The 23634-nt window shown below is 39.9% G+C and overlaps 1 protein-coding gene across 2 annotated transcripts in view; it reads right to left on the bottom strand.

Annotated features, from left to right (window-relative positions):
• Positions 1 to 7264: 7264 nt before the first annotated feature.
• Positions 7265 to 23634, bottom strand: part of RIOK2 (RIO kinase 2) — a 53805-nt gene continuing 37435 nt past the window's right edge. The window contains exons 8-11 of one of the 2 annotated variants that reach the window (XM_075837071.1): positions 19931 to 20431; positions 18865 to 18961; positions 9323 to 9499; positions 7265 to 9200 (exon numbers count right to left, since the gene is read on the bottom strand). In XM_075837071.1, coding sequence (XP_075693186.1) covers positions 9338 to 9499; positions 18865 to 18961; positions 19931 to 20431 — 760 coding nt within the window. In that variant the 3' untranslated portion in view covers positions 7265 to 9200; positions 9323 to 9337. Of the gene's footprint in view, positions 9201 to 9231; positions 9500 to 18864; positions 18962 to 19930; positions 20432 to 23634 lie in introns of those variants that run through there. The other variant, XM_075837063.1, reaches the window with a different exon arrangement.

Here is a 23634-nt window from a genome sequence, read left to right as displayed (position 1 = left end):
GGCATAGTTTGGATGTGGGCAGAAGTACAAGATATTATGGATCCTGGTTGCCAATGTGACCACCTACTCCTCATGATAAGTATTTACAGACGGAGAGGGGAGAACATGCAGATGGAAAATAAAAGGATACAAGGGAATTACTGAAGTCAATGGACAGAGGAAATGCTGTTATGCTCAAGGATAAAGTCTTTACCGGAGAAGAGAACATGAAGAAGACTTTTCCCGGGATTCCGCTGCACTTTCCAGAGTTGAAAGTAAACAGCTTGAAACAAGTCTTATTTAATCTGTCAAAGAGCGGAGGATATTGTTTCACTGAACCATCAAAGAACATGTTTCCCCATAAGCGTTTCCTCACGGCAGCGCCAACTAATTCTTCATTGATGGTTTCTTTCCAGTCTCAATGACCATTCCTTATCCCCACTCCACGTTTATTAATGGTCCAGCAATGTAACATGAATACTCCAACAGCCGCCACTCATCTGACCCCCTACTTAATTAATAATGTCTACTTCATTATACAGTTAGGTCCAGAATTATTTGGACAGTGACAAGTTTTTGCATTTTAGCGGTTTACCAAAACTTATTGAATATACAGTTATATAATCAATATGGGCTTAAAGTGCAGACTCTCAGCTTTAATTTGAGGGTATTCACATCCTAATTTGGAGAAGGGTTTAGGAATTACAGCTCTTTAAATATGTAGCTGCCTCTTTTTCAAGGGACCATAGGTAATTGGACAATTATCTCAAAAGCTATTTAATGGGCTGCATGGGCTATTCCCTTGTTAATCCATCATCACTTAAGCAGCTAATACGGTCTGGAGTTGATTCCAGGTGTGGCATTTGCATTTGGAAGCTGTTGCTGTGAACCCACAACATGAGGTCAAAGGAGCTCTCAATACAAGTGAAACAGACCATCGTTAGGCTGAAAAAAAATGAGTGGCCAAATCAACAGGTTGGTACATTCTTGAAAAAAAAAAAAGAGCGAACTGGTGATCTCGTGAACGCCAAAAAGCCTGGACGTCCACGAAAGACAACAGTGGTGGATGATCGCAGAATCCTTTCCATGGTGAAGAAAAAGCCCTTCACAACATCTACCCATGTGAAGAACACTCTCCTGGAAGTAGGTGTATCAGTACATAAGTCTACCATAACGAGAAGACTTCATGAGAGCAAATACAGAGAGTTCACCACAAGGTGCAAACTATTAATCAGCCTCAAAAAATAGAAAGGCCGAATTAGACTTTGCCAAAGAACATCTAAAGGAGCCAGCGCAGTTCTGGAACAGCATTCTTTGGCCAGATGAAACTAATATCAACCTGTACCAGAAGGATGGGAGGGGGTAAGTATGGAGAAGGCCTGGAACGGCTCATGATCCAAAGCACACCACATCCTCTGTAAAACATTGGGGAGGCAGTTTGATGGCATGGGCATGCATGGCTGCCAGAGGCACTGGGTCACTAGTGTTTATTGATGATGTGACTGAAGACAGAAGCAGCCGGATGAATTCTGAAGTGTTCAGGTATTTACTTTCTGCTCGGATTCAACCAAATGCAGCAAGGTTGATTGGACGTCGCTTCACAGTACAGATGGACAATGACCCAAAACATACTGCGAAAGCAACCCAGGAGTTTTTTAAGGCAAAGAAGTGGAATATTCTGCAATGGCCAAGTTAATCACCAGTTCTCAACCCGATCGAGCATGAATTTCACTTGCTTAAGGCTGGATTCACACGAGCATGTTCGGTCCGTAAAGGACGGAAAGTATTTCGGACGCAAGTCCCGGACTGAACACACTGCAGGGAGCCTGGCTCCTAGCATCATAGTTATGTACGATGGTTGGAGTCCCTGCCTCGCTGTGGGACAACTGTCCCGTACTGTAATCATGTTTTCAGTACGGGACAGTAGTTCCACGGAGAGGCAGAGACTCCTAGCGTCGTACATAACTATGATGCTAGGAGCCCGGCTCCCTGCAGTGTGTTCGTTCCGGGACTTGCGGTTGAAATACGTTCCGTCCTTTACGGACCGAACATGTTCGTGTGAATCCAGCCTAAGACAAAACTTAAGGCAGAAAGGCCCACAAACAAGCAACAACTGGACCACAGTTGCAGTCAAGGCCTGGCAAAGCATCACAAAGGAGGAAATCCAGCGTTTGGTGATGTCCATGGGTTCCAGACTTCAGGCAGTCATTGCCTGCAAAGGATTCTCTACAAAGTATTAAAAAAAACATTTTATTTATGGTAATGTTAAGTTGTCCAATTACTTTTGAGCCCCTGAAATGTGGAGGCTGTGTAGAAAAATGGTTGCAATTCCTAAACGTTTCACAGGATATTTTTGTTCAACCCCTTGAATTAAACCTGAAAGTTTACACTTCAATTGCATCTCAGTTGTTTCATTTCAAATCCAATGTGGTGGCATGCAGAGCCCAAATCATGAAGATTGTGTCACTGTCCAAACAAATCAGGACCTAACTGTATGTATTTAATGTACGCATCTTCTGCTGGATCAAAGCAGTCAGTAGTTTAAAATCCCGGAAGAAACCATATCCAGTACTAACAAACGCTTAACACTGAGGACACTTTCAACAACGTCTTTCTAGATTTTTAATTGACTTGAACATATATTATTCCCAGAAACGTAGCAGATTGCCAAGTTTTTGTCCGTTTTAATAATTCATCAAATTCTCTTTTTCAGCACTTTGACCTTTTATGATTTCCCAGTATAAAGTGTCATCAGGAATGTTGGATTTATCATTTATATTAGTGGCTATGCAGTATGTAATTCCAGTAATCATACTTTTTTTTTCTCTTTGTTTCTTAATAAAAGGATGGGCAAACTTTGGCATAACAGCAATATTTCCCATAAAACCCATCAATTCATCAGGGAAGATCGACTGTAGTAACAGCTGGAATGTCTAACGCTATCCAGCCCCTGGATAACTACGTCTTAGAAAAGTTATCCTGCTTAAAAAAATAAAAAAAAGTTCTTATTAAATGTGAAGAAACAGTTCATATTTTATTAGGTTTAAATGACCCCATTAGCTCTGTGTAATAGTTGACAGTTTTGGCCGCCTTCTTCAGCTGTCATCGAGCCAAGTGCATGAGGATACAAATGTAATATTGAAATTGACACCTTGTACTTCCAATTGTTATTTTTTTTTATTTATTCATTTTTTAACTCTTCCTACTGAAAACCACCACTTGTCATCAGGGTTCCATATCCCTCATGAGTCTGCTTCAAAATATTTTCTCGTCGACTCTCACCAACCCTTCGGTCATGCGTGCAAACTGCGTAAATGGCCTGAAAATCCCTGTGGTTCAAAAACAAGTTTGCAGTGACATTTACAGTAACACATCGTCACATGGCTGCACCACCCAAGGCTCTAGGCTACGACAGCGATTTTGTCTATTGGGAGTAATAGTCCTTAGCAGCCATTGGACAATGTTGCCAAGTGACGTTTTGAACAACCAGCATAGAAGATTTCTACTATTTTAGAGGAATGATTTAATTCTACTTTATAGGGCACACATTTTTTTAAATAAAATCGCTTGAGGTTTGCAAAGACAAAAAAAACACCCTAATGTTTGGGGTGTAGGTGAGAACGGGTTTATACTTTCTGGATTGATGAATCTTAATTGGCATAGCGCCTTTCACCCACAAAAATAAACCTTTTTATTGGTCCACTAATACAGCATGATCGCCATTGCTAAACTTGCTGTACCAATAACACATTAAGAATAAGTTCACACGAAGCATATATACTGCCGATTTTCCACAACGGAATTCGTTGCGGAAAATCTGCAGCATATTACAGTAGCAGCAGAATGGATGAGATTTGAACAAATCTTATCCACACGCAATGCAGAGCGGGAAAAAACACTCAGAAATTGACCTGCGGTGTTGTTTTTTTTTAAAATCTGCAGCATGTCAATCGTATTTACGTAATCGCTGATTTTTGGTGCAGGTTTTCCCCATTGAATTCATTGGAGAGGTAAAACCCGCAACAAATAGCACGGTTTTTTTTTGCGTTGAAAAAGCAGCGATTCTGCCGCTAAACACGCACCTCAGAAAAAAAAATCTTATACTTACCCAGAATTCTGTTTCTATGTCCAGGCCGGGCTCCTGGGATGACGTTTGATCCCATGTGACCACTGCAGCTGGGGGACGCGTCGCCATGGCATATTTTTTTTTTCAAGTGCAGTATTCCACAGCGGACTTTCCGGCTGAAAAAATGCACCAAATTTCCTGCGGCTGCCATGGCAGATATGCTGTGTGCTTTTACGCAGCGTATCCAGCCTGTGTGAAAAGTCTAAAGGCAGTGTACACCTTCGAAAAACATTTTTTCTTAATAAAAGAATCAGTGTGTTTTTAAATATATAAAAAAAGGCTATATGAATATAAAATTAAAGGATATGTACACCTTCGAAAGCTTTTTTTTTTTTTAAAGAAAAGTTGAAAAAAAATTACGTTTTCAAAGGTGTACATAGTCTTTTAAGATGAAATCTACGTGAAATCATAGTAATTCCCAGAACACATCAACTGGCATTAACTATGGAGATTTTTCTCTATTTGTGAGAGCTGGTCATACTCTACACAATAATCTTCAGAAGCTCTGAAAATACTGTATTGTATCTCCCCGAGTTAGGCCTCATGCACACAGCCGTGAACTATTTACGGTCAGTAAATACTGCACGGGCCATGGACTATCACACGCATTGGCGGGCAGCGCTCACATTAAAAAGTATAGGAACACGGTCCATAACTGCAAAAAATAGGACATGTCCTATTTTTTTTGTGGGTCATTTCTACAACCCAATCACACACCCACAAATATGCGGGAAGGTGGCCGATGGAAATGAATGGATCAGTATTTTATCCTCAATTATGGATCCGTAATTTTGGATAAAAATTACAGTAGTGTGCATGGGGTCTTAGAGCCTTTATTATTGTGCAGAGCTGCATTCACAATTCTTTTGGTTGATAAAACGGCTGACACCTCCAAGGCTACCTTCAGACAGATATTTTTTGGCATTTTAAAATGCATGAAAAAACTCATTTTAAAACGACATTATTAAAATGTAACATGCGTTTTTTTAATCGCATTTTAAGTGGCCTTTTTGTTTTATTTAGTGCAATTTTGTACATGTGTTTTTGAAGTACTATAGAGCCTATGGGAAAAATGCCAGGGAGAACCAAAAATACAGAGCATGCTGCATTTGTAAAAAAACAAAAAACTCCACAAGCCAAGACATAAGACCACAAGCAGAAACAGTGTATGTAGTGCTTTTTATATTTTACTATAAACGTTAATATAAACTCTGCCTGCACAACAAAAACAGGAATACAAAACCATGAAAAACGTAGCAAAATGCTGCGTGTAAAACCAGTTTAGCTGAGGTCTTGGGAGGGGCCATGAATAGATCTTAGGGTATGTTCACACGGCCAAATTTCAGACGTATACGAGGCGTATTTTGCCTCGTTTTACGTCTGGAAATACGTCTCAAATACGTCGTCAAACATCTGCCCATTACTTTCTATGGGTAGAACGCTGTATTGTCCACACGACGCGTAATTTTACGCGTCGTACGGCACTTACGACGCGTAAAATTACGCCTCGTAAAAAGTAGTACAGGACACTTCTTTGGACGTTTTTGGAGCTGTTTTCTCATAGACTCCAATGAAAACAGCTCCAAAAACGGACGTAAAAAACGCCGCGAAAAATGCGAGTTGGTAAAAAAACGTCTGAAAAGCAGGGTCTGTTTTCCCTTGAAAACAGCTCTGGATTTTCAGACGTTTTTTTGACTACGTGTGAACATACCCTTAGAGAGACTGTGTCACCACATTATAAGTGGCCTATCTCCTACATAAGGAGATTGGTGCTGTAATGTAGGTGACAGCAGTGCTTTTTATTTAGAAGAACTATCTATTTTTACCACATTAGGAGCGATTTTAGCTTTATGCTAATTACTTTCTGAATGCCCAAGTGGGCGTGTTTTTACTTTAGACCAAGTGGGCGTTGTACAGAGTGTATGACGCTGACCAATCAGCGTCATGCACTTCTCCCCATTCATTTAGTCAGCGCATAGCGACACTGCGCTGTTCACGATGTGCTGTCTTACACCGACACATTAACGTTAGTGAAGTGTCCTGACAGTGTATAGACATTCCTTCCAGCCAGGACGGGATGTCTATTCACAATCCCGACACTTCGGTAACGTTTCTATGGTACTTACAGCAGAGCAAGCGTAATCTTGTGAGATCACGCTGTAAATGACAGGTTACAGGGAGATTACGCTTTGCTCTGCTGTAAGTACCACAGAAACGTTAAAATGCCGGGATTGTGAATAGACATCCTGTCCTGTCTGGAAGGAATGTCTACTCACTGTTTAAATACTTCAGTAACGTTAATGTGTCAGTATAAGATAGCACATAGTGAATAACGCAGTGTCACTATGCGCTGACTAAATGAATGGGGAGAAGTGCATGACGCTGATTGGTCAGCGTCATAGACTCCTCTGTACAACGCCCACTTGGTCTAAAGTAAAAACACGCCCACTTGGGCATTAAGAAACTAATTAGCATAAAGCTAAAATCGCTCCTAACGTGGTAAAAATAGATAATTTTTCTAAATAAAAAGCACTGCTGTCATCTACACTATAGCGCCGATCTCCTTATGTAGGAGATTGTCATCACATTATAAGCGCCCTGAGTCTCTTTAAAGAGGCTCTGTCACCAGATTATGAGCGCCCTATCTCCTACATAATGTGATCGTCGCTGTAATGTAGATAACGGTGGTTTTTATTTTGAAAAACGATAAGTTTTGAGCAAGTTATGAACAATTTTAGATTTATGCTAATTAGTTTCTTAATGCCCAACTGGGCGTTTTTTAACTTTTGACCAAGTGGGTGTTGGAAAGAGAAACCAATCAGCATCATACACTTTTCTTCATTCATGGCCAGCTTCTTTCACTTGTGCTGTCACTTACTCACACATTACCTTTACCGAAGTGTTTTGATAGTGAATAGACACTTCGGTAAAGTTAATGTGTGAGTAAGTGACAGCACAGCGTGATCTCGTGAGATCACGCTGTGCAGTGAAAGAAGCTGGCCATGAATGAAAAGAAGTGTATGATGCTGATTTTGACAAATCATACACTTCTCTTTACAAACCCACTTGGTCAAAAGTTAAAAAACGCCCAGTTGGGCATTAAGACACTAATTAGCATAAATATAAAATTGTTCATAACTTCATCAAAAATAATAATTTCTCAAAATAAAAAACACTGTTGTTATCTACATTACAGCGCCTATCAGATTATGTAAGCACTTATAATTTGGTGACAGAGCCTCTTTAAATCAGATTGCTGTACAATGCCTGGTGTAAGGACCACACTGAGATATATAGAGATTTCAGCTCTGAAGTCCTTAGAATTATGAAAGGAAGTCTGGGACTATAATACAGCCTGTATCCAGGGATCAGTCCAAGTTATTTAATGTATTTCCAAAGTTACTCAACATTTTTATGTTGATTAGTAGATACGTGAAGTATTTCCAGTATATACAGTAGGTAGTTGCTAGCTGCAAAAAGTATGGTCCAAATTGAAAAGTCTAACTTGAAAATTTACAGGGGATGTCCCATCAGGACAACCTTTGTACATATAAACATCATATTGGGGGAGGCGGGGGTTCCCGCTTTTGAGGGCTCAATACTAGCAGGTATTACATGGTCACCAATTAACTTAAATGTGCATCAGCCCACAGCTGCCGGAGGTCCTCAGGGAATGGGGTTTTCCAGATGACCTGCTTATCACAACCCCTTTTCCTTTAAGTTCCCGTGCAAATGTAATGTCTGCTCTACACAAACCTTCATTGTATTTTATTTCTTAAAATGTAGTTTTCCATCTTAATCTTAATGAAGGTACAGTGAGCCCTTACAGTTGTTTGTTTTTCTCCTGATCAGTTTGGCACTCCCCGATACACTTAGTATAGTGTAAGTCTACAAGGTCTGCAGCATACTATTTATATTTCATCCTCACATTTCCAGAGAGCATGTGACAGCCCGGGCAAAAAAATGTTTGGTCTTGCTACGGAGCGACGTATATAGTCTCAATTGCTTTATCTTCTGGTTTTCAGCTTTGAAAGATTACAGGCTCGTGTTTTTTCATCAGCACCACAAAAAGTGTATTCTTACATAGAGGAGTATTCCAGATACAAACACTCAACTTTCCTACTGTTTCTAGAGTGAAGGTAGAAATATGCCACATACAGAGACTGTGGTGAGGTTACTGTTGGTACAAACACCCACTTGATATGCATATAGTTGTCTTAAAATCCCAAGTCCACGCTGGAGCCATTTGTAGCAAGGACATATCCGATACTTCCTTGGCAACTGAAGGCTTTCCTGCCAAAAACATATGATACATGTCCTTGGCAGGAAAGAGGGTTGAATAGTAAAACACTGGGTAAAACTACCACCGAAAGTGACTTGGGGATATTGGTGATCAGTAATCTTAATTTTACCAACCAGTGCCAGGAAGCTCCTGGCCAAGGCAAATAAAATCATGAAAACCGCTATAGATACTCATGACAAGATTTGCCTCTATATATAAATTGCTAGTCAGACCACGCAATACTGTGTACAATTTTGGGTACCGGTGTATAAAAAGTACACATTTGAACTGGCGCAGGTGCAGAGGAGGGTGAATAAGGTGACTAAAAGGGTTGTCCGGGATTTAAAAAAAACAGGCCAAGGGGGGAAATGGCATAGAATAGGAAAAGAAGCATAACTTACCTGTAATATCCCCCGCGGCTCCAGCACTCCCCGTCTGTTTACTGTGCTGAAGCGATTACGTCACGGCGACAAACGTTACTGTTGAAGCCAGTGATTGGCTGCAGCGGTCATGTGTCGACATGAAGTCATCGCTGCAGCATAGTAAACAGAGACCAGTACAGAACACCGGAGCAGGCGGGGGATTTAACAGGTAAGTGATGCTTCTTTTATTATTTTATGCCATTTCCCCCAAACTTGGTGTTATTCAGTGGTTTTCAAGACCAAACCAAACTGTACTGAATAGAAGCAGCATTTTTTTTTTATGTTCAAATCACATACGTCTTGTAAATCCATTAGTCATCACTCTCTGGCCATTGTTCTGGAGCACTTGTTACGTTTGGAACTCTCCAAGCTGTAAAATGTTGGTATGACTCTATATGAAAGTAATGCAGAAAAACAGGAAATCCAGGTTTAAGAAATAAATTCATTAATTGTAAGCGTTAAAAACACACATGAATATTTCCTAATGAAGCAACTGCATAGAGTGAAACATACAAGGGCCGAGGGGATCTATCCCCAGAAACTTTCAGAATCTACACTGCATTTAATGTTGAACATGTTCTCTCTGCGCTGCTTCGTATACACATTTGCTTCTCCCTTTTGAAGTCGTCTTCTGATGGCACCTTTTTGCTGCTTTGTCAGCTGCCTCTTCACCTTCTGCTTCACCAGTTCCTTTAAGGAGCAAAAACAACAAATTAGAAAAAGCAAAGACGGCTGCAAACGTATCAGTGTGATGACCAGAAAATCTATTACTTTTTGTTAGCTATATAGATTGTTTTATCTAGATTTCTATCGTTTACGGTGTCCTTTTATCTAGAACAACGAGATCTGTTCTTGTAACAGAGTTCAGAAGTCTTACACATCAAGAGCCAATAGATCCGATGGTAAAAGTGGTCTTCCCCTTTAAGAATTAGTTAATAATTGCTCATAGAATGTCATTGCTGTGCAGTTCTTCTATTCTTTTCCCTTATTAGTATTACAGATGAGTTAACATGACTTATACGTAACGTACCCATTTTTATTTATTAAATGCTGCCGCCTTTGTTACTTGCAATACGGAGTGAGATCCGTGAGAAGCAGCAAACAGCGGAGATCTGGAGCATTGTCTCACCTCCTCCTACACTTGATATTGTTCTGAGAACATGGTGAGTTATGGATTCCCAATGGGCCGTGCGATTTAATGCTTTCCATCATGCAGGCCAGATGCAGGAGCATCCTGGCAACTATTCACATGCCGGATGAATAACACTGCGTGGCCACACACCGAGTTTTACATGACGATCTACTTATTAATAAAACATTTTTCTTTTTATTTAGCCGTATAACTCTTGAAGAATAAGAGGGCTTTTTTAATATAATGTTTGTCAAATACTACCCTCCTTCCGGCGCCCACTGAACTGAGCGACGCTGCATTTGTGTACAGCGAGGTTCTGCCCCCTGCAGCCATGTTACATACGTGCGCTATCGCCAAAAGCCATTTTCCGTGCAATGTACAGATTTCCCTTACATTGCACTGACTGGCTTTAGGTCCTTTTTATTTTCTTTACAATTATATTGTCTGGGTTGACATGCTGCGGTTTCTGGTTTTATTTTCAGGTCGGAAAGGCTGGAAATACGGCATGCATTTAACCACAAATTGCTGAGGTTTTTACCGATAAACACATATTTAACATATTTTACCTCTACAAACCGCGGCACCAATAACCGCATCGCAAAACCACCTCAATTTGTGGTAAAACACGTGAAGTTTTTCAAATGCTATTTTTTTCCAGCCTTTCCAAACCGCAAAAAACCTTGCAAAACTGTAGCGTGTGAACCTGGTCTAAATCTACAACATATAAGGGCTAAATATAAAATCTTATATCAGAGAATACTCCTTTAAAGGGGGTTTTCCCACAAGAGACATTTATGAGATATCCACATACCAAAGGGACCCGCACCAATCTCTAGAATGGGGCCCCCTAAACCCCGTTCTAGCTTTGTCTGCTATCGCCGACTCCCGGCCACTTCCTGACTTTATGTTCGGGAGTTACGAAAACCACGTAGCTCGCGGTGTTAGCGGTTTCCGTAACTCCCATAGTAGTGAATAGCATTTACAGAAGCAGCGTAGTATGCGAGCTTCGCTGTTTCCGTAACTACCATTCAGTTCTATGGGGCTTAGGAAAACATCGTAACTCCACGAGCTACGCTGTTTTCACCTTCATGGTCGGAAATCAGACGACACAAAAAGAGGTAGAACGGGAATGAAGGGCCCATTCTAGAGATATGTGCCCCAGAGGTGGGACCCGCATCTATCTGACATTTATGACATACCTGTGGCTATGTCATAAATGTCCCTCTTGGGAAAACCCCTTTAAGTATTCTGTTATATAATCAATAAAAAGCTCTAAATCTAGCACCTTTTTCATCTGTGCCCTACTTGTGTACTACGCAACTGTAAATATTACCAAATTGCTCCCTCTCATGGATAGAGATTCAAAGTCTATCGGAAACTCCTGATCCTGGAGGGTATACACCGATCTGCCATGATATTAAGGCTACGTTCACACTGTGTGCGTTTTTCACCTGCCTAATTGTGTAGGACTTCCCGTTATTCAGCTGACTCAACCCATGGAGAGGTGTGCTGCTGTTTGGAAGAAAGCCGCAATATTTTTAGAATCCTGGACAACCAATTTTCTTTCAGTACATCCCACTGATGCTCGATCGGATTTAGATCTGGGGAGTTTGGAGGCCAAGTCAACTCCTTGAATGTTCTTCAACCCATTCCTGAACAATATTTTGCAGTGTGGCCGGTCACATTATCCTGCTGAAAGAGGCCACTTCCATTAGGGAATACAGTTGTATTCCACTACCCCCAGCTTGTCTTCTTCCCATTGTGCATCTATCAGAATACACAGGTTCTTTAACCCCTTCCCCCTGCTTGCATTCTGGGCCCTAATGGCCAAGCCATTGTCACATTCAAAGAGCTATAACTTTTTATTTTTGCGTCGACATAGCTGTATAAGGTCTTGTTTTTTGCAGGACGACTTGTAGTTTTTATTGGTACCATCTGAGAGTAGATGCGACTTTCTATCACATTTTTTTAAAGTCCGGATTAACAGAAAACAGCTATTCTTCTATAGTTTTTTATTTTATTTTTTATGGCGTTCACAGTGCGGGTTAAATAATGTAATCGATTTATAGTCGGGGTCGTTACGGACGTGGCGATACCAAATATGTGCAACTTTTTTGCTTTATTGTGGTTATTTTTTTTAATAGTAAAGCAGTTTTAAGAGGAAAAAGTGGGTTTTTCATTATTTTTTTTCTCACTTTTTTTAAAATTAACTTTATTCAACTTTTTTTTAAAACTTTTTTTACTAGTCCCACTAGGGGACTTCACTATGCGATCCTCCGATCGCTATTATAATACACGGCAATACTTTTGTATTGCAGTGTATTACTGCCTGTCTCCGGCATGACCTAGCAGGCATTCACGACAGGCAGACCTGGGGGCCTTTATTAGGCCACCGGCTGCCATCGGAGACACAGACACTCGGCGATTTTATCAGTGGGATGAGAGGGAGCTCCCTCCCTCCCTCTCTCCAAAACCACTCAGATGCGGTGCACACTATTGAGCACCGCATCTGAGGGGTTAAACGGGTGAGATCGATACTAATATCGATCTCACCCGGTCGAGCAGGGACGCCCCTCTGGCAGCTGAGAGTAGGGATATTTGACAGCTCCCTGTGGTTTACTTTATTCTAATGCAGTGCCGTGGAATGGCGGCGCTGTAGAATAAAGCCCGTTAATGACCGCCGTGAAAAGGCTACTCGGCGGTCATTAAGGGGTTAAGATAAACATTTCTTTGATTAACTTTAAAGAAACATTTTGTTTTAAACCCATCTTCTAGGCTACTGCTTCCAAAATTCCATCATATTGGCAGACTTAAATTGAATGCACTATCATTAGGACAATATATCTTCTGTGGCACTGGTTCAGTGTCCTGCGCTGTCGCCTCCTGGTACAGGAAAACAACTTATCCTTACTGATAGAATAAGAGCCAAAATCATCTCCAATATTTAGGAATGCTATTCATTTTAGACTCATTCTGGTCATGCATTCTGTCAACTTCTTGGCACCATCTAGTGGCCATTTATAGGTAAATACTATTCTGTCAGATATCAATGTGACGTATCTGTACATTGCGCAGAAGAGACATAGGACCTATTGATGGAGGTCATCAAGAGGGAAAAATGACGGAGAGTGCCTCAGCTGTCTCTTAGTGAAGAACATAGGTTGTCAGATATCTACCTATTACTCAGTGTATGTAAAACTCTGCTCTTCTGGGTTCATCTAGACATCAGAGAGACTTATTTATGTCCCATGTGTGTGATTCACCAGGCAGACCTGCTTCACATGGTGTGACATTGCATGCTAATTTTAACATGTCAGGCATTATGCATACTGGGATACATCTCTCTATCCCAGATTGTAAAAAAATAGCTGTGGCATGACCTCTACACATGCCCAGGAGACGTAAAGTCCAGCATTGGCGAGCAGAAACAGCGCACACAATATAGGAATCTGTAAATAAAATAAATTCGGCAAAACGGTTGTCACCTAGGACATTGACAAGACTTCGAATATTTTTTGCCTAATGGGTCACGTGACATTTGGTATGTCTAATATCTGTCATTCTGTGTGTGTCTAATATCTGTCATTCTGTGTATGTCTAATACTGTCATTCTGTGTGTGTCTAATATCTGTCATTCTGTGTATGTCTAATACTGTCATTCTGCGTATGTCTAATACTGTCATTCTGCGTATGTCTAATATCTGTCATTCTGCGTATGTCTAATATCTGTCATTCTGCGTATGTCTAATATCAGTCATTCTGTGTATGTCTAATATCCGTCATTCTGTGTATGTCTAATATCCGTCATTCTGTGCATGTCTAATATCTGTCATTCTGCGTATGTCTAATATCCGTCATTCTGTGTATGTCTAATATCTGTCATTCTGCGTATGTCTAATATCTGTCATTCTGCGTATGTCTAATATCCGTCATTCTGCGTATGTCTAATATCCGTCATTCTGCGTATGTCTAATATCCGTCATTCTGCGTATGTCTAATATCCGTCATTCTGCGTATGTCTAATATCCGTCATTCTGCGTATGTCTAATATCCGTCATTCTGCGTATGTCTAATATCTGTCATTCTGCGTATGTCTAATATCCGTCATTCTGCGTATGTCTAATATCCGTCATTCTGCGTATTTCTAATATCTGTCATTCTGCGTATGTCTAATATCTGTCATTCTGTGTATGTCTAATACTGTCATTCTGTGTATGTCTAATATCTGTCATTCTGCGTATGTCTAATATCTGTCATTCTGCGTATGTCTAATATCCGTCATTCTGTGTATGTCTAATATCTGTCATTCTGCGTATGTCTAATATCCGTCATTCTGCGTATGTCTAATATCCGTCATTCTGCGTATGTCTAATATCCGTCATTCTGCGTATGTCTAATATCCGTCATTCTGCGTATGTCTAATATCTGTCATTCTGCGTATGTCTAATATCTGTCATTCTGTGTATGTCTAATACTGTCATTCTGCGTATGTCTAATATCTGTCATTCTGCGTATGTCTAATATCTGTCATTCTGCGTATGTCTAATATCCGTCATTCTGTGTATGTCTAATATCTGTCATTCTGTGTATGTCTAATATCTGTCATTCTGTGTATGTCTAATACTGTCATTCTGTGTATGTCTAATATCTGTCATTCTGCGTATGTCTAATATCTGTCATTCTGCGTATGTCTAATATCCGTCATTCTGTGTATGTCTAATATCTGTCATTCTGTGTATGTCTAATATCTGTCATTCTGCGTATGTCTAATATCTGTCATTCTGCGTATGTCTAATATCTGTCATTCTGCGTATGTCTAATATCTGTCATTCTGTGTATGTCTAATATCTGTCATTCTGTGTATGTCTAATACTGTCATTCTGTGTATGTCTAATATCTGTCATTCTGCGTATGTCTAATATCTGTCATTCTGCGTATGTCTAATATCCGTCATTCTGTGTATGTCTAATATCTGTCATTCTGTGTATGTCTAATATCTGTCATTCTGCGTATGTCTAATATCCGTCATTCTGCGTATGTCTAATATCTGTCATTCTGTGTATGTCTAATATCTGTCATTCTGTGTATGTCTAATACTGTCATTCTGTGTATGTCTAATATCTGTCATTCTGCGTATGTCTAATATCTGTCATTCTGCGTATGTCTAATATCTGTCATTCTGCGTATGTCTAATATCTGTCATTCTGCGTATGTCTAATATCCGTCATTCTGCGTATGTCTAATATCTGTCATTCTGTGTATGTCTAATATCTGTCATTCTGTGTATGTCTAATACTGTCATTCTGTGTATGTCTAATATCTGTCATTCTGCGTATGTCTAATATCTGTCATTCTGCGTATGTCTAATATCTGTCATTCTGCGTATGTCTAATATCTGTCATTCTGTGTATGTCTAATATCTGTCATTCTGTGTATGTCTAATACTGTCATTCTGTGTATGTCTAATATCTGTCATTCTGCGTATGTCTAATATCTGTCATTCTGCGTATGTCTAATATCCGTCATTCTGTGTATGTCTAATATCTGTCATTCTGTGTATGTCTAATATCTGTCATTCTGCGTATGTCTAATATCCGTCATTCTGCGTATGTCTAATATCTGTCATTCTGTGTATGTCTAATATCTGTCATTCTGTGTATGTCTAATACTGTCATTCTGTGTATGTCTAATATCTGTCATTCTGCGTATGTCTAATATCTGTCATTCTGCGTATGTCTAATATCTGTCATTCTGCGTATGTCTAATATCTGTCATTCTGCGTATGTCTAATATCCGTCATTCTGCGTATGTCTAATATCTGTCATTCTGTGTATGTCTAATATCTGTCATTCTGTGTATGTCTAATACTGTCATTCTGTGTATGTCTAATATCTGTCATTCTGCGTATGTCTAATATCTGTCATTCTGCGTATGTCTAATATCCGTCATTCTGCGTATGTCTAATATCTGTCATTCTGTGTATGTCTAATATCTGTCATTCTGTGTATGTCTAATATCCGTCATTCTGCGTATTTCTAATATCTGTCATTCTGCGTATGTCTAATATCTGTCATTCTGTGTATGTCCAGTTATGTTGTTATGGATCAGTACTATCCTTAGATGCATTTTTTCTTGTTTTTGCTAGAATTTTGCAGGTTAAATGGACAACTTTTTTCCTTCTTGCATGTGGAATGATAATATGAGAATGTAGTCACAGTGGACATTTCTGCACCTTTTATATGGAGTGAGGAGGACTCTGGACTCTTCCCGGTGTATTGCTCATTTTTGTTTGGAAATGATTGGTACTGCAGGTGCAGTTTTCTTTCTTTATTTGGAGGGGGTTATGTTGGGATTTTTTGTGAAATTTTAAAATTCAATAAAGAATGACGTGATTTACAAAAAGGTCTCCAATTCTATACATCCTAATTAGGGAAAATATGATGCAATTTCACCTTTTTCACTGGGGCACAGGAGTTCTGAGGGTGACCCCCGCCTCTTTATGACAGTTCAAAGCAAAAAAAAATAACTGCAGAATCAGTTTTTGAAGTAGTTGTGTTTTTTTTATTTTAATAAACACCGACATTCCGATACAAAAAAGCCTGTTTGTATTACCCGAAATGTTGCACGTTGGTGTTTAATAATAAAAACAAAAAAAAAAACGCAGCTTTTTCGAAAACACGCGATGGTCGGTTTGTACTTATTCTATGCAGTGTTTTAAAACAAGTTAAAGCTTGAGTTCTGACCGCGTTCAGATGCTCCAGTTTTTTTTAAGACAAAATCGTGCCAACAGACAGAAAGGCGTCACAGCAATGTCCCATTTGCCACACACCCACAATGTCCCTTTTTGAAAGACAATGCCCACAACCTGGAAATGATAGACAGGGAACTGGGGTCCGCCAGCCTAGTGATCATGGGGGTCCCAGGGTACGAATACCCAGTAATTAACATTTATTACTTATCCTGTGGATAAGGTGCTAAATGCTGACGGCTGGAATACCCCTTTAATACTTCCACCCTCTAGAGGTGGGGACAAGCAGCCAAAAGAGGGGTAGAAACAGCATGCCAGAAGAGCCTATGTAGTATAGAAGGGGGACACTTTGGTCTCCAGAAGAGCATGGAGATCCAGTGTGGTCACCTCCAGACCGAAGGACTCTCTAAGTTTTCACCTTAGTTGCCCTTTAATTCATGACAAGTCTTGAAATGCTTTGTACTAATCACGACTTGTGTTACTCTATATCTCAGCACGGAACAGAAAACATATGAAATATACCTTCTTCTGCTTCCAGAGCCAGGAGAAAGTCATAAACGGTTTGTTTTGCAATTAATATGATTTATGTCTGTAAACCGGCTGGAGTCCCTCAATCCACATATTATTTCAGGAATATGGACAATGTAGGAGGGTTCTTGTTAGAAAACATCAATCCATAGGCTACAAATGAACAAGTTATTGCCTAGAGCCTGCATAGTGTTTTACTTATGGTCTGCATACTACTAGTACATTACATAGGATTTGTGATGTGCTTAACCCCTTCCCTCCGCAGCCATTTTTCGGATTTTCACTTTTGTTTTTTCCTCCCCACCTTCCAAATGCTATAATTTTTTTTATTTTTCCGTCTATATAGCCGTGTGAGGGCTTGTTTTTTGCAGGACAAGTTGTAGTTTTTCTTGGAACCAATTATTGTGCCGCATAATGTACTGGGAAGCTGAAAAAAACCTTATTTGCGGGGTGAAATGGGTAAAAAACAGCGATTACGCCATTTTTTGGGGGGGCTTTGTTTTTACAGCATCCATCAGGCGGTAAAAACTACATATTCACCTTATTCTACAGGTTGATATACAATTACGGTGATACCAAATTTATATGTTTTGTTTTATGTTTTAACACTTAAAAAAATAAAACTATTTGCTAAATTAAAATAATCTTTTGTGTCGCCATGTTCTGAGAGCCATAACTTTTTCAGTTTTCCATCAATTTCGAGGTGTGAAGGCTTAAATTTTGCGGGGCGAGCTGTAGTTTTCACCGATACCATTTTGGGGTATATGTGACTTTTTGATCACTTTTTATTACATTTTTAGGGAGCGACCAAAAACAAGCAATTCGCGTGTTTTATATATATATATATATATATATATATTTTTTTTTTTTTTTACACCATTCACTGAGCGGGTTAAACAACGCTATATTGTGCTAGTTCGGACTTTTACGGAAGCGGAGATACCAGTTATGTTAACTTTTATTTTTTTTAACATTGATTTAAGGAAAAATGCGAAAAGGGGGGTTTTTTGAACTTTTAATACTTCCTTTTTTTTGGAACAAAAAACCCCCAAAAACTTTAACTGTTTTTTACTTTTCTTATCAGTCCCCCTAGGAGACTTGAAGCAGCGATCATTGAAGCGCTTGCATGATGTACTGCAATACTAATGTATTGCAGTATATCGTGATTCTGACAGTCTCCACTGAAGCCCTGCCAGAGGTAGAGCTTCAAAGGAGTACAAAGATGGCAAAACTCGGGGCCTTTGTTAGGCCCCCAGGCTGCCATAATAACCGTTGTTACCGGCCGATCGTGCCTCGGGGGGGGGGGGGCGATGGCTTGTTTGATGGGGCGCCCCCTGATTCTAACACTTTAAAAGCCGCAGTCGCGATTAACCGCTGCATTTAAGGTGTTAAACGGGCGGAATTAAAGTGAACTTTGATTCCGCCCGTAGCAATGAGGTGTTGGCTGTGTAACACAACCGTCACCCGCTGTGTATGGAGCGAGCTCAGCCTGTGAGCTCGCTCCATACTTCCCCATAACCCTTATCATGTAAGGTTACGTGATATTGCGTTAAGGGGTTAAACACAAACTATGAAACTAGAAATATAGTCAAATTTATACAAACGGCTGAAAGTTCATAAAATCTGTAAAGATAAGAAGTTACTCACCGGTGCGATTGTAGAGGAGCTGCCGACTGTACCCACAGACGTGAGACTTGTAGTTCTTGTGCGGTGCTGACTAACATGTTGTAAACTGTCTTCATCTCTACAACAATAAACAAAATTATGTAATCAGTGCGTAGTCTTCGGGCAATTAATGCGCAACTCTGGGGATTTTGCCTAAATCTTCGCTAAAGAGGACCTGTTCGCACTCCTGACCGGTCTGTTTTAGTAAATACTTGCAATCCCCATATTATAAACATTCTACAACATTTTTTTTTTTTAGAACTCTACATTGAGCCATCCCGGTTATTCCTCCTGGAAACGTATGAATAAATGGACAATTAGAAATTAGTATTCCCCTAGTCAATGGAGCGTGTCCCTACACAAACTTGTACTGCTTAATCAGCGCCTACAGTGTCAGACACAATCTACTGACAAGTGGAATTGTAACGCCCAATTGTCAATTTATTTATACATTTCCAGGGGCAATAACAGAGGAACAGGTGCTTTTGAATAAATTGAAGTGCAATGCAGGTTACATTAGAGGGAGCATTCATATAAAAATTGGATAAAGTGGATCATGGCACTTATTCATTCAAATCCCTACTAGTTTATCGGGAACTGAAGGAAGAAGGGCAGGGGACCTCTGAGATCTTCATATTGTGAGAATAATATTTTTCGGTTTAGGTTAGTTGAAAATTGACAATAGAATTATACGATATTGAGGTGTCAGGATACTAGATAAACGTCCTAATCTTGTGGGAGACTGTTCTTTTGTGTAAGTAGGTGTATAAAGAGGGACGGTTCATAAGATGGTGGGAATGGGATATCTAGTGTGAATTCTGTATCTTTGGCAGCAATACAATCGAGCATTCGGGCGATTATTGATTAAATTCATATTATTTACCATGAGTTAGCAAACTGATCACTAACTGACAGCCTGGGCATGTTGGGAGTTGTGGTTTCCAAACAGCTGAGAGCTACAAGTTGGAGACCGCTTTTAGTGTCGCCACTAGGAATTACATTCCTACGGCAAAGCCTCATTACAATGAACGTCTTGTAAATTCCTTACCTGAATGGTTTGTATTCTTTGTTTGCCCCAGAAAGATCCACCAGGTCAGGACATTCATCTTCATAATCCTCCAGCTCATCACTTCCATCATCTACATCTAAGCTTAGCTCTTCACTTCCCAGTCTGTTACTTTCGTCATCACCAGAGATTTCAGAGGTCTTCTTGTCATTCTTTTCAACAGTTTCTCCTTCTAGTTCAGCTAAAGCTTTATTGAATTCTGTCATGTCTAAGCTTGCTCCGCAATTGTCACTGTTGTGTTTGGTTTGACAGTCTTCGAAAGAAGCGCTGCCTGTGGCTTCTAATACGCGTGCGTCTTCTTTCCTGCGGTTTACGGTGTCCTGCTGACCATCCCCAATAGGTGGGGTACATTCTGTTTCGGCATCTTCCTCCTCCTCCTCCTCCTCTTCATCTGGACCAGCTGGCTGTAAGAGCTCATCATCCTTCTGCATCTCTTTGGTATAGCCACTAACTTCAATTTCTACATCAAGGAAACACTCCTTCCTTAAATGAAACCATAGTAGACAGCTCAATATACAGAAATATACAGTTGTCTTATTAGAATGTGCCAGTGTAAAATGTTGCATATACATGACTGTATTAAAGTACTGTGTGGTAATAGTTTGTCTAAACAGGAATACTTTTATTTGTAGATATACGGGGGCTTACTCTACAGAGGAGCCCTGTACACTGAGGTCTATGAACACCGCTGACACAATGAATAAGTAACGTACAAACTAATGTACACTGGGGGTCCATAGATAAGTCTCCGTTCCTGCTTCCACTACTGGGTTACTTTGGGCTTTCTGGTATTTTTCTAACTCCAAGAATAGCGCTGTCTGCAGCGCCATAAGTTGATGAACTTAGATGTGATTGATATTATTGTGATCCTGTGTGTTAGAGACACACAGGACCCGCTCTCAGCCGAGCCGTCAGTCCACTACGCTGAATGATTCGGCTAATACCAAATGATACAGTTTCTATGTATAGAGAATACACAGAAGCTCTAGTGGAAGAACGAAAGAAAATGGTTAATAAAAGTCAATTGAAAAAACATTTATAATCATCTAAAACCTAGAATAATAAAAAAAAGCCTGCAAAAGTTTCTATAGCCTTTCAGCTTAAATTACTGTATAAATGAAAAGTTATAAATATATTAGAAAATTGTAGGTTTCAATTCCGCCCCATATTTAACATATATGTTTGCTGTCAGAGAATGAAAATACGGTTTACATCCAGAGGCTCAAACTGGTAAATATTTAATCCTGTACTGAAGGGAGATGCGGATACATTACGGATCCATAATTGCGGATCAAAATACTGATCCATTCATTTCTATGGCCCACGGACACCTTCCCGTATATTTACGGGAAGGTTTCAGGAACGTAGAAATGATCCGCAAAAAATAGGACATGCCTATTTTTTTAATTTATGGACCGTGCACCCATATTTTATAAGAGCACGGACCGTGATTAGGGCTACGGCCATGTGCAGGGGGCCTAAGAGGTAAATATATCAGCAGCAGCACAAATCTCATGGTGTGTTACACTGTATCATTATGGCTGTTTAGCTCATGGAGCATTGTCTTGACTGGGTAGTATTGTATTCACTATTCTGAGAGCACAACCAGTCAAATCTGTTCTGGTTTGTAGCCTTTGAATGTCAACAAGAGTATTCTTATTAACATACAGCAAACAAAGGACAATAAATAATGTAGAAGGTAAATGAACAATTTGTGAATCTCCACCTGTTGCAAAACTACAACTCCCAGCATGCTGAAGTTTCTCAACAGGCGGAGAGCCACAAATTGTTCATATACCTTCTACATTATTTATTGTCCTTTGTTTGCTATATTTTAACCCCTTAGTGACCACTAATACGCCTTTTTACGTGATTCACTACTGGGCTTTAGGCTAGGCTGACGCCTTTTCACGTCAGCCTAGTCTAAGTCCTGCACGGGTCTCCCGTGCAGGCAGGAGCCGGGGCTCTGCTGTCTGATGACAGCTGAGCTCCTGCTCCAACCCCCGCGATCGAAGTTTACTTCGATCGCGGCCGTTTAACCCGTTAAATGCCGCCGTCAATAGCGACCGCGGCATTTAACTTTGTTTACAGAGGGAGTGCGCTCCCTCTGTCACCCATCGGCGGCCCGCGAATGCAATCGCGGGTCTCCGATGGGGTGTCATGGCAGCCGGGGGACTGATAAAAGCCCCCAGGTCTGCCCTGGACATATGCCTGTTAGGACGCGCCGGAGGCACGTCCTAACAGATTGCCTGTCAGATTTACACTGACAGGCAATAATGCTCTGGTATACGAAGTATACCAGAGCATTATAGCAGCGATCGGAACATCGCACAGTAAAGTCCCCTAGTGGGACTAATAAAATAAGTCATCAAAGTGAAATAAAGATTATTAATAAAAAGTACAGTAAAAAAATAAATAAAACCATTTTTTTCCATAAAAAGTGGTTTTATTTAGTAAAAGTGTAAAAAAAAAAAAAAAAAGTACACATATGTGGTATCGCTGCGACCGTAATGACTCCATTAATAAAGTTAATATGTCATTTAAACCGCAAAGTGAACACCGTAAAAAAAAACGCAAAAAACTATGGCGAAATTGCAATTTTTTCCATTGCCCCCCAAAAAAGTCATAATAAAAATGAATCAATAAGTCCCATGCACCCCAAAACAGTACCATTCAAAACTACGTCTTGTCCCGCAGAAAACAAGCCCAAAAAATCACTACATTGATGGAAAAATAAAAAAATTACGGCTCTTGGAAAGCGACGATGCAAAAACAAATAATTTTAGTTCAAAAGTGTTTTTATTGTGCAAAAGTCGTAAAACATAAAAAAACCTATACATATGTGGTATCGCCGTAATCGTACCGACCCATAGAATAAAGGTAACATGTTATTTACGTCGCATAGTGAACGGCGTCAATTTAAAAACGCAAAGAACAATGGCGGAATTTCAGGTTTTTTTTATAATCCCCCCACAAAAAGGTTAATAAAAGTTAATATAAAAATTATATGTACCCAAAAATGGTGCTGTTAAAAAGCACAACTAATCCCGCAAAAAGCAAGACCTTATAAATAAAAAGGTTATAGCTCTTTGAATGCGACTATAGAAAAACGAATAAAATAGCTTGGTCATTAAGGCCTAAAATGGGCTTGTCACTAAGGGGTTAAAGAGGCTCTGTCACCACATTATAAGTGGCCTATCCTGTACATGATGTGATCGGCGCTGTAATTTAAATTACAGCAGTGTTATAATCTATTTTCGCTTTATGCTAATGACTTTCTTAATGGACAACTGGGCGTGTTTTACTTTTTGACCAAGTGGGCATTGTGGAGAGAAGTGTATGACGCTGACAAATCAGCGTCATACACTTCTCCCCATTCATTTACACAGCACATAGTAATCTTACTAGATCACTGTGTGCAGCCACATACACACACATTAACGTTACTGAAGTGTCACGACAGTGAATAGAAATCACTACCAACCAGGACGGGATGTCTATTCAGAATCCTGACACTTCGGTAACGTTTGTGTGAGATTTACAGCAAGGCAAGAGTAATCTTGCGAGATAACGCTGTAAACTGTCATTTAAAACGAGACTACGCTTGCCTTGCTGTAAATCTCACACAAACGTTACCGAAGTGTCATGCACAAAGCTAATATAGGTCATAACTCTGTCAAAAATTA

This window comes from Rhinoderma darwinii, chromosome 1, assembly GCF_050947455.1.
Source record: "Rhinoderma darwinii isolate aRhiDar2 chromosome 1, aRhiDar2.hap1, whole genome shotgun sequence".
NCBI lineage: Eukaryota > Metazoa > Chordata > Amphibia > Anura > Rhinodermatidae > Rhinoderma > Rhinoderma darwinii.
Note: the sequence above shows the minus strand (reverse complement) of the source record. Positions and strands in the feature narration are given on the sequence as shown.